Source organism: Rattus rattus, chromosome 9 (assembly GCF_011064425.1).
Source record: "Rattus rattus isolate New Zealand chromosome 9, Rrattus_CSIRO_v1, whole genome shotgun sequence".
Classification (NCBI taxonomy): Eukaryota; Metazoa; Chordata; class Mammalia; order Rodentia; family Muridae; genus Rattus; species Rattus rattus.
In genome coordinates, this window is record NC_046162.1 from 17750324 (window position 1) to 17762674 (window position 12351).

Genomic DNA, 12351 nt, shown 5'->3' on the forward strand with positions numbered 1-12351 from the left:
GACCATTCATCTTCATTCCAATAACTTACTAGTGAAGAGAAGAGTGACACGTGACTCTCTGGGGTAACTGGGCCTAGGCACTGTCTTGGAAGATGCTTCAAGAGACAGTGAGCAGAGGCTCTTGAGGGTGAGTTGAAGTCATCCTTTGTGACTTGCAGAAGGGTAGGTCATTGAGGTGTGAACATTTTCCAAGTACTGACATACTGGATGCTGTACTATCAACCCCCTGCTCCTCCAAAGATCCACATTTTCTAGTATCAATATCAGTTCCATAAAACATCTTTAAAAGTTTTGAGAAATATCAAGCTCATGTGGCAGATAAAAGTTTTCAAAAACTTTTTTAGATTTTACCCTTGCCAACAAATACTGACATCTGTCCTTAAACTAACAACTCATTTAGTTGTTTTTTGGGGTTATTGTTTGTTTTTTGAAGAAAACTTTCCCACAGACTAGAATTGAGTAATAGTTTTGTATCTGTCACTCTCCTTAAAATTTCTGTCTTTGGGGAGAGCAGTTCCTGCTCTCAGCCACAGTGCTGACTGACGTTGCTGCTGGTTCCCAAAACTGCTTCTCTACAGCATGGTTCCCTGTTCCAGGACAGTAGTTGGAGGCACATGTGGGAAGTGAAGATTTACTGAGAGCATCGAGAGTGTGCTCAGCTGACTGCCATTCTTTTTTTCTTGAGTAGAGTGGCCACAAAGACTGAAAGAACCTCCCAGTCATCTGTCTCCTCGGTGGCACTGTTAACACAGTGGATCTCTGCACTAGTGGGTAGTTTAATCTCAGAGACCCCTAGCAAAAGGCTTTGCACAGTGCCAGAACAGTTCACAATTATAGACTGTTGTTGACTATCTGCCATGTGGTTCTTAATCACTTAAGTTGTAACAGGGGTGATTGGTAAACTGAATTATTTAGTTTATGTAAAATTGTGTTGTGGACCTCAGTACCACGTATTTCTGGTTACTACCACATTGAGCAGCATGAGGCTTACGACCCACACGCTTTGAAAACTGCAGTTTACCATTCATACTGAATTAAGGTTTTGATGCTAGCAAAGTGGAATGACACATTCTGTGTCACACCAGCTAATTAGTTACAGAGAACTAGGTTCTAATACAGCTACTGACTTCTCTGTGAGCCCTTATGTATGAGTCTTATTACAGAGTGTGGTAAAGATAGGAATTTGAAAATACTTAGCATAGGCTTTAAATAGTTGTTTAATTAGTGAATAAACACAATGAGACACATGTAGTCACTTCAGTTCTCACTGGGGAGAGGAATGAGAGTGGGCAGATGTGTGTCTGACTGTGTCTGTCCGCAGTGTCAGGCTTGGTAGCAAATGCTTTACCTGTTGCTCCATCTCATTAGCCTATGAGCAGACTTTGATGAGACAAGGTCTCACTATATAGTACTAGATACCTGGAATTTACTTTGTAGACCAGGCTAGCCTAAATTTACAGAGATCTATTTATCTCTGCTTTCTAGGATTTAAGGCATGTGCTTGCCACCCAGCATGAGCAGACTCTTTAAGATAAGGTCCCTCTCTGGCTGGTCAAGCTGCTCTGCTGCTTCTACTGCTCAAAGGCTAGACATAGAGCATGTCCTGTTACACCCCACCTGTCAGCAGGCCTTTTCTGTGAAAGGCCTAGGTGGTATTTCAGACTTCAAACATCACAAGGTCTCTGTTAAAACTAATCCCCTCAAAGGCAGTAGCAAACAATATGCAAATGAGTGAAGATGGTTGTGTACCAATAAAAGTTTCATTTATTTTTTTTCTTTTTTGAAACTAAAACTTGAATTTAATTTTCGTGTGTCATGAAAAAACTTGTCCTGGTTATTAAAAAGGTCAAGACCTGGTTGGGCAGTGGTGACACAGGCCTTTAGTACCAGCACTCAAGTGGCAGAGGCAGGCAGATCTCTGAGTTAGAGGATAGCCAGGGCTACACAGAGAAACCCTGTCTCCGAAAAACAAAATGTAAAGACCATTTTGAGATCTTGACTCATAGACAATGCAGAGAGCTTGCCAGATTAGGGTTTTTGTATAAAAAAAATTTAAGGGGCTGTGAAGATTGCTTAGCAGTTAAAGTACTTGATGCATAAGCAGCAAACATGGGGACGAGATTTCAGGGCTCCCGGACCCCACATAAGTGACCAGTGGGCGTGTGGCTTGACTATATAATTTCAGTGCTCAGGAGGTAGAAGAGAAAGGGTCCCTGGAACAAGCTAGCTATTCCTGCAGGTTCTAAGTTGACTTAACAGAACCTGTCTCTGAGTAAAGAGAAGAACAGTCAAAGATGGTATCAGCTTTGGACCCACACATGTACATGCACACACATGTACATGCACACACATGAAACAAACTACTCAAGGGCACTAGATGTAGTTAGGCGTGGTGGCACTTATAAACAAGAATGACGTTAGCAGAGAACAAGGATATCCATGCATTTACAAGGCTGCTGCAGGCATGTCTGCATGATTGAGTGGGCATTGAGTGGGCATTGAGTGGGCCAGCTTGAGCATTGCTGGATGCTGGGGATGTCTTCGTAGGGAGCCTACTGTGGTCGTCTAGACCTTGCGCCAATACTACAAGGGTCACAGCAGCCAAGTGTCTTGCAAAGGAGCCAGTGTCTGTAACAAGGACCTGATGGGTCCCTGGCTCTGGATATAAATTATGGGGACTTGTTGTCAACCTGCTGTTGACATGTCTAAAGTGAGGATGCTATGTTGAATTTTTCTGTTAACATCTCTACTTTTCACATAAGAAAACCATTGAGGTAAAACTCTAGAATTTGACAAGTTAGATAGACTCCCCAAACAGAAAAGATAACAGATATATGCCATAGCCCAGCTGGAACTTTTGTCTCTCTATGTATCCCCTCCACCCCACCACCCCAAACCCTGCGTGCCTTTTATTCCCCCCCAAGACAAGGTGTCTCTGTATAACCCTGGCTTTCCTGGGACTCACTCTGTAGACAAGGCTGGCCTTGATTTACAGAGATCCACCTGCCTCTGACTTCCACTGTATTCTTGATTGGTATGGCCTGGCCTGGAGCTCGCTGTGTATACCAAGCCAACCTTGAAGTAACAGAGATTTGCCTCTGCCTCCCCAAAAGCTAGTATTAGCAGAGTTTGCATCACTTGTAACACCAAGTCCTAAGAACTGTTTGACGTGTCCTTCTGTCGGTTTCGTTTTGGAAGAAAAGCTAAGGGGTGCCACACTAACCTGCACACTAAGGACTGGAGCAGGTCAGGTTCCCATGCTATGTAGACTCAACGTTCTTCTGACTGTCTCATCTTAAAGGGATTTGGCAGCCATTTCACTTTTAATTTTTTTGTTTATTTTTAATTTTTTAAATTTTTTGTTGACTGACTGGCTTATTTTGAGACAGGGTCTCATTCTGTAGCCCAAGCTGGCCTAGATTTCACCCTCTAATCCCCTTGCTTCACTCTCCTGAGCACTGGAATTACAGGTGTAATGGTAACACCATAGCAGGTAGATGTGATGGCTAAGAGCAGTGGGCACTGACAAAATGTTGGAGAACACTATTGGACTTTTAGAAACTTCCTTTTAAAAAAAAAAAAATTAGGTTACTGTTTACATTTGTGTATGAGGGTGCATTAAATAAAGGTTTGTTTCAGGTGAGTTAAATTCAAGTAAGCCAAAGATAGAAAAGCATCCCCAGAGGATTCACAAAGGTCACTGTGGTGAAAAGAGTTTTATTTATTACCCAATTGAACCAGGGAAACAGAGTTGGGAATTAACTTTGTTTTCAATTCTAGTGATATTGGAAGATTGGAAATTTTTGTTGAAACAAACTCCCCAGTGCTGTTTTGTCTCGTGGACAGATTTAAAGGTCTAATTAATGTGTTTTAGAAACCAAAACTGGTCTGATGACACTGAAGTGTCAAAGTACTTGAAAGGACTGTGGCAGGAAGTAGAAGCCACTAAGCATTGAGTTTAATGTGGTAATGGCTGTGTCTGAGCATCCGTTTGTGATTTCTTCTGATGTTTCTTTCCCTTTAGTCTTTAAACCTGAGGAGCTACGCCAGGCACTCATGCCAACTCTAGAAGCACTCTATCGACAGGACCCAGAGTCTCTGCCTTTTCGGCAGCCTGTAGATCCTCAGCTCCTAGGAATCCCAGTAAGTTAATGTAAAACCACGTTAGAGTATCCATGGTTTTATGTCTTAAAACTGAGTAAAATAAACTGGGCAGTGGTGGACACGCCTTTAATCCCTGCACTCAGAGGCAGAGGCAGCTGGATCTCTCTGAGTTTGAGGACAGCTAGGGTTATATAAGGAAACCCTGTCTCAGAAAGAAAAACATGAAAAAAAAGAAAACAAAATTGAGTAAAATACCTGTGGTCTGGAGATTATTTTCTACTGTAAAAGTAGTGTCTGTCAGCAGCTACTGATGGCCACAGACACTTGCTGGGGCTCACTCACTAAGTGACACAGACAGAGACCCACAGAGTTGAGGCTTTGTGTACAAGTTTTATCTAAAAAATTGGGTTGAGAGGGGGTTGGGGATTTAGCTCAGTGGTAGGAGAGCTTGCCTAGGAAGCGCAAGGCCCCTGGGTTGGTCCCCAGCTCAAAAAAAAAGAACCAAAAAAAAAAAAAAAAAAAAAATTGGCTTGAAGAATTAAAGTATCAACTATGCTGTCCATGTCAGTTCCTATCTGATATTCCTGGAGACTTGGAAAGGCTTGTGCCTCCACAGGCCCTAGTGAGCAGTAGTTCCAGGGTTGGTTGTTTATGTTTATGTAGACCAAAGGGAATCTGGAGAAGTATACATTTTAACTCGGTAAGTTAAAATTTTATTTTCATTAAAAATAGGTTTTGATAATCTTTTCACTTTTTTTCTTTAGCCTTGGCAGTAATTTAACTATACTTGCTCTTACCAGTTGCCATATTACTGAGTTAAGTCAGTAGAGTATTTGGGATTATTTTCAGTTCCATTTTTTTACTCTTGGGAACAAAATGGTATTTTCTGTTTTTATTGTTAAAACTTTTTGGGATCCTCTCACAGGGTTGACTTTTATTTTCCCTAAGGATTATTTTGATATTGTGAAGAATCCTATGGACCTTTCTACCATCAAGCGAAAGCTGGACACAGGGCAATATCAAGAACCCTGGCAGTATGTGGACGATGTCTGGCTTATGTTCAACAATGCGTGGCTATATAATCGTAAGACGTCCCGGGTATATAAATTTTGCAGTAAACTTGCAGAGGTCTTTGAACAAGAAATTGACCCTGTCATGCAGTCTCTTGGATATTGCTGTGGCCGAAAGGTACAGTATTTCTGGGAATCCACCTTTTCTGTCTGATGCAGCCGAGTTAGTGTTGGCAGCTCTAGGGCACACTGCTGTCTCTGGATTTTTTTCAGTGTTGTGTTTTGCTTTGCTTTGCTTGTTTTAGTGTTTTGAGACAGGTTTTCTCTATGTTGTCCCTCGCTGTTCTGAAGCTGGCCTTGAACTCACAGAGATCCACCTGCCTTTGCCTCCCAAGTGCTGGGACTAAGGGTGTGCGCCACCACTGTCTGGCTAGTATGGTCTTTGTGACAGTTGACTTCCTGACATGATGTCATATGAAAGGTACTCACTGGTCGGGCTGACTGCCCTGTGCCCATTGCAGCTGTTGATAACACCTGAAACCAGAGCTGTGCCAATTCTGTCACATTAAGTCCGAAATGTCCTGAAATAGCAATGAACATTGTTAGGATTTTACCTGGTGTTCTAGTTAGTGACCAGTGGGTCTGCCTCCATAATATGCTAGAATACTTGAGGATGGTAAGTGGAATATGTGTTTAGTATTTTCTTCTTGTTTTGCAGTATGAGTTCTCCCCACAGACTTTGTGCTGCTATGGAAAGCAGCTGTGTACAATTCCTCGTGATGCAGCCTACTACAGCTATCAGAATAGGTAAGCATCAGCCAGACCCTGCAGCGTTCCAGAGCAAATCGAGATGTTAGGGCAATAATAGTGCATGTGATCATAGCCTGGATGTGTTCTTTATTTCATGAAATTTCCTATCAAAAGTGCTATAGTTTATGTACCTCTTTGTCAGTAGGTAGCCCCTTGGTTTCCTGATTAAAAGCATAAATTTGCTGGGCATGGTGGTGCAAGCTCTTAGAGGCAGAGACGGGTAGATCTCTGTGAGTTTGAGGCCAGCCTGGTCTACCATGTGAGTTCTAGTACAGCCAAGCTTATGTAGAGATACCCTGTCTGGAAAAAAAGGCAAAATGTCTATAATGAAAATTTTAATTTTACTTTAGTCTTAGGCTGGAGCTCACTAGTAATTACCTAAACTAGAACTCTGTAACCAAGAAGTTAAAGTTGAAACTAACCTTCGAAAAGCTTGAAGTGACTTAAGATACTCACAAAATAGAAAGTTGTGCTTTATTCCACAGCAAATGCGTATCTACATCACTTGGCCTTGCTGTTCTGGTAGAAAAACTTGTTAGTTGGGAAAAAAAAAGAACACAAGAAACACTACAGCATTAGGAAGGGTGGTGTTCTTTCTTGAATTAAACAGTAACTCCGCTGTTGGGCTTGTTTATAAACCTGGCACCCCAGAAGTAGAAAGTGGAAGCAAGAAGAATTTTGAGTGTTAGACTGGACTGAGCAGGGTTTTGTTTTGTTTGTTTTAAAGAATATTTTTGTTTTACTGTTGTCAAGGCTTTGAGAATGGTAGGCCTACCTGAAAAAAAGTTGCTATCCTTTTGGAATATGAAGGTGACTAGACTAGAGTAGATCTCCTTCTTACAGAGGACAGTGAGACAGTACTACTACTAATCCACAGATAACTCTGTAGTCTGGGTCTTATTTTGAAAATTAAATGTTTACTTATTTTTTGCTAAGATGAAGTTGAAATTAAATTCCATCAGTTCTGTTATGAGACCTCTTGTTGCCTTGTTGCCGTATCACAGAGGCTTCATGGCTAAGCCTAAGTTATGACTTACACTGAAGTCGGTGCTGTTGACTCCATTTTGTGAACCAGAAATGAGAGCCTCTGACCAAGAGGAAGCTTCATGCGTGTTCTCTGTCTTGGGCTTTACCATTGCATCAGGGATTGCTGCTGTGGCTGTTTGTCCCTTTGTTTATGTGGGCCACAATAGTAGGAAGGGGCTGTTCATTTGTTCAGAGGTACATATGTCTATAGGCCTGACAAGTTGGGAATTTTTTTCCTCAAGTGTGTTTTTTGAGTTATGCTCATAATTTTAAAAGAAAATATAACTATCTCCATGATGGCTCCTATGCAAATGTTTTTCCCAAAAAAAAAGAACTTGATGTTAGAGCATTTGTTGTCAAGCTTGACGACCGGAGTTTGATCTCCACACTTACATAGTAGGACACTACTAACTCCCTCTGATCTCCAGTGCACATATGGGCACACAAATAAAAAATTTCTTAAAAAGGAAGACTCTAAGCCTTGTGTGACCAACTAATCTACTGCTCTCCCTCCCATCTCTATTAGAAAGTGTAGCATGAACAACCTGTGCTACTGAGTAAGTACTCAAAATATAGCTGGGTTTCTATCAAAACACTCCTCTTACATCCAGTGTTTTGTTGAGAGGTGGTGTTGTGAAGGTTTTGTCTTGTCTTGTGGTTTGTAGTAGGGGTGGTTTTATGCTATGAGTAGAGTCCAGGACATTGCTCATGCAGTGCCACCCTCAGCCTTTGAGTAAAAACATTGGAAGACAGAGTTGAAAAGGATACCATAACACACACCCTACCCCCCATATGGGATTCTTCCACAGTGACTGTGTTATTATATAGGAGTTCTGTCCCCTCTTGGCACATCTCATGATGTATCAAATTTAACCTTGTCCAAGATACAGGCTCAAAAGCATCTTCTCTAACAGGCTCCTGTCCTGTCTTCAGTGCAGTAGTACATAGGAGTGTACCCTGAAGACCATTAAAGTCTGTATAAGGCTGTACGTTGTTTGGTTGAGACAGGGAATCACTGTGTAGCTACAGATGGCCTCAAACTTGGTCTTCTTGCCTCAGTCTCCTGAGGGTTAGCATTATAGGCCAAGGCCACAGCACCTGGCGTTAGACAAGATTGTACGGATTAGTGTTAATCACGCCCTGAAAAATACTGTGCCTGATACTTTTTTTAGCTAGTATAATTTTTATCTAGAAGTAAGATAAGAAATCAGCCACTTTCTGCAAATGTTGCCCTTGCATTGTTGGATCACTTCTGGATGCTTAGCAAACACTGCTTCTAATGACTTACCCAGACCTTGGCCTAATCCACTGAGAATAATTAAAGGTAAATTGAATCGATAGCTACGACCAGGAAACATTCAGTGGTAAAGGACAAACACCAGAACTATCCTGGGAGTCCTAGAATGCTCAGTTTTATTTTTGTGTAGAACTCCACTTTTACTGAACAAAAGTGATGTATTTTTCTTAAATGAAAATATAGGAGTTGTATCCTGTGTCTGATACATCTCAAAAGCTTTTACCATTCCTTCTGAGCTCTTAGAATGAAGAACATAAATCAATACTCCATAATTCTAAGAAAGGAGTGGCCAAGTTTTGTGATGAATGTTCTAATTGCTTGTGATTTTTTTCAAATCAACTATGAACAGTTGTGTTCCAATAAATAATTGTTTTGTCATTTGTGCTAAAGACACTTAAAATCAGTAAAACATTGTACACAGCATTTGAACAAGTGAAATTCTTAATATCTGTGTTAGTGGTCACATTTTCACTTGTTTCTACCTTTTCAAAATTTGAAAGTAACTCACTTTTAGGAAACTGTTACAACTTTTCTAATAATCATCCAAAGATAGTGTGGAAATCATCTATTGATAACTAAATACTGATAGAGTTCTTAAAACGATCTGCATTTGAAAAAGTCATACATTAAACTACCCTCACAGCTAAACCATGTAGTCACATATGCCAACTTAGCAACCCAGATTTGCATCATCATTGGATTACATGGAGTATTTCTCCTTGGTGGTTCCATATTCATCACACTGCTTCCTTCACAACAGACATAATGTTATCCAGCCTGTTAGTGGTTAAAAGCGAATCTCTGAACCTTTATTTTTGGGAGAATAAAGTGTAAACTGTCAAAATAAGACCAAGACAGTCTGCATTGATATCTTTTATCAAAGACCAGACTTTTTCCTCATCTTTAGAAAGATGCCTTCTCTGTCCTCTCAATGAAACTTGATGAAGTGAGGTCATGGGCCTGCCTTCTCACCTTAATAAACAGGCTTGATTATCTGTAATTTTTCCGCTAGTGCTTTGGGACAAATGCAAGAGTCTTAACACTGTCCCTTAAGTTTTTGTGACCTTTAGATTCTCAGGAGGGGGACTTGTCACATACCTTAGATAGCTTAGGTTTCCTTAGCCACTCTTGGGTCTGTCTTGATCTCCAGTGCCTCTTTCTGCATTAGTTTCCACCATTGGAAAATGATGGGTTCATATTCCTGTGTCCCTAATGTTGCTAGGCTTTAATGATTGACTAAAATAGCAGAGTTTTTCCAGGTTTTGAAACTCGAGACTCAATTGTGACTGTGGTGGTTCCACACTGCCGAGAGGTCCTTGCTGGATCCCAGTACGATGTTTGCCTATAGAATGAAGGGATCGCCTTGTTTTTAACAGTGAAGCTCTTGGCTTGAGGGATGATGTCTGCTTTGTACCATGTCCTGCTGTCTGTCTGTGGAGGATTTTCTTAAGGCTCTCTTAGAATATTTACAGAATAGTGAATGACACAGACAATGCTATGGTTCATTTAAAAATATACAAAACTGCTGTCTGTCCCTACTCAACTTTTAATCTTGTCCTGGCAAGAAATTATTAGCCCAATTATCTGCAGTGAATCTGCACTGTTTATCAACAGAATGTGAAAAATTGGGTAACCTTGAGATATTGTGACTGCTCTGAATGAAATTGTATGTTTTAAGTTGACTGCATGTGTCAATTAATGAAGTCTGTGGACAAAATGCTCAATGTTGTAATGACATGAAAACTGGGACTTGTGGGTGCCTCTTGTCATGGCTCCTGGCTCATTCTATAGCTGAGTGAGTGATTAAAGGAGTGAGTGAGCGTGCCGTGAGTGGGGAATGAGTCATTGAGTGAGCACAGTTACTGCCTGCATCTCACTCTGCACTGGGGCTCAGCTCAGAGCTTCAAGTCTCATCAGTGTCCCTAATACTAATCCTTCTTGGCATCTTGTAGATGTAGTTTTGAGCTAAACCTGCATTTGATTGTATTGCTGCTGCTAGCTTATGCTCATCTTATGCCTGTGTAATTTACCTCCATTCAGCTTGTTTATTTTATAGTATTTTTGTGTGCTCATCTTGTTTTATGCAGAATCCACCTGCTTTTTGTTAACTTCTCATTCATGTCCTTTCCAAACATTTAATAGTCTTTATTTTTAATTGTACTCACTTACCAGCATGAGCCCAGGCTCTATATTATTATCACACAAGAAAGAAATTGGGATGATGGAGAATTTTTCAAATGCAGATTGTGCTATTTAAAGATTAACTCTCTAAATTTGCTTAACTTGGGTTATTATAAAATCAGAACAGTCATTCGCCATGTATCTCAAGATGAATGATTGGTCCCAGTACCAAAATTCATATCAAAGCTTAGAAATGAATCAGAACTCTTCAAAATTGTTTGTGGGTTTGCATATATTGTATTGTTTATACAATATATCAGTATTTCTCTGTATATCTTTATTAATAAATGGCTGGAAAGTCTTTGACCCTGACTGCATTTCTGTTAAGTGTTTGTCTAGAACATGGATTTGGTTTCATTTGTATTGTAACATAATTATTAACTCAGTGATTAATATGAGAAAAATAACAAGTAACTACAAAAAATGGTTCTGGGTGCTCAACATTGTCACACATTGAAAGATCTGGCTTAATTCTGGAAATAAAACTTCTGATGCTGTCAAGCATGAAATTTCCATTTTGAAAACTAAAGCTATTCCAGTTTAACTTGCTTTTTAAAGGCTTTTTTTCTCATCTTGTTGTTGAAAGAAAAATTTTCTATTTTAAACCCTGGCTCAATATTTGATTTTATAACAAAATTCAGATTTCTAAATTTAGGCTCCATGCAATCCTAGTATTAACTCCTTGAAAGCATTTGCATCTTGGAGCCGAATCAAACCTGTCGTTGTTAGTGATGATGGCCTATGATGCGTGCAATGAGACCGAATGCTAATCAATGCTTTGCCTTGGCTTTCTGCTCTGTGTTGTCTGGTGTTTGCGTCTTACCTCTGTGTCTGTGCTATTTGTCCCCTTCCCTGTTCTCTAATTTCTACCCTTCCCCACCTGCCCCTGTTCCTTTCATTGTCCTCACTGACCCATCAATCAACCAACAACGCCCCCCCTTCGTCGTGGTGCTCTGCCCTGCTCTGATTGGTGGCTTCGTTGCTTGGGTGGCTGTATGTTGTGATGGACCAGTTCACCCAAGTATGGCCTTCTTGCTGACAGGTATCATTTCTGTGAGAAGTGTTTCACAGAGATCCAGGGCGAGAATGTGACCCTGGGTGACGACCCTTCCCAACCTCAGACGTAAGTATGATCTTGTCATCCTTCCTATGTTCATGACTAAAGAAGAAGCCAGAATGTACCATTTTGAATTTTGTACAATATGTGTATTGTTTTTCTTCACATTGGCTATATGCACATTTAGTGTAAATGGGTTGCATGAACATGGATACTTGTATTTAAAGATGTAGGTGTCAGCCGAATAGCAGCACTGATTCTCCATCTTTCTCCATTTGAGGCAGGATTAGTTCAGTTAGTCCTTGCCCTTCATATATCACACTGACAAATAGATTTCTTCATGGGGATAGGTAACCTTTGCTTGAAAAATGTTAACCTCAGTTATATCTAAGAAGCCAGGCAGCCTTATCCACAGAAAATAAGTTTTATATACATATCACGAATGCCAACGTAACAACAACAAAAAAAATCTTTGGAGTTAAAGTTAACCTTTTAAACTTAATGGTCTTCTTAAGCAACTGAGGCAATGCAGGTTAGATTCTCATTTTCTAGTATAATTAAAATATATATCATTCCTTGCTGGTGGTCTGACTCTTGCTTCCTAGCTGCGTCCAGCATGTGTTAGCTCATTCCTGCATACATCTGCTTACCTTCTGATAATGATCCTTTTGGTGTCAGCATGACCAGGCCATAACAAGAGAGACGAAAACCACAGTGTTTACTTGACTTTTGTGAAATGCCCAAAGGCCTGCTGGCCTGTCCATCTATCTGCCTTTAGCTTGCTGGGCTCTTTCTACACAAGAAAAGAAGATTAAGTTCCCTAATCTTCCATGTTGTTGGTCATGTTGGAAATCTGGCTCCAGAGT

General features: G+C 40.5%; 1 protein-coding gene across 3 annotated transcripts in view; it reads left to right on the plus strand.

Moving 5' to 3' along the window:
- Crebbp (CREB binding protein) overlaps positions 1-12351 on the plus strand; it is a 123072-nt gene that overhangs the window by 93374 nt on the left and 17347 nt on the right. For all 3 annotated transcript variants that reach the window (XM_032913295.1, XM_032913297.1, XM_032913298.1), the window contains 4 exons: positions 4025-4143; positions 5053-5292; positions 5833-5921; positions 11471-11551. In XM_032913295.1, the coding sequence (XP_032769186.1) occupies positions 4025-4143; positions 5053-5292; positions 5833-5921; positions 11471-11551 (529 nt within the window). The remainder of the gene's footprint in view (positions 1-4024; positions 4144-5052; positions 5293-5832; positions 5922-11470; positions 11552-12351) is intronic.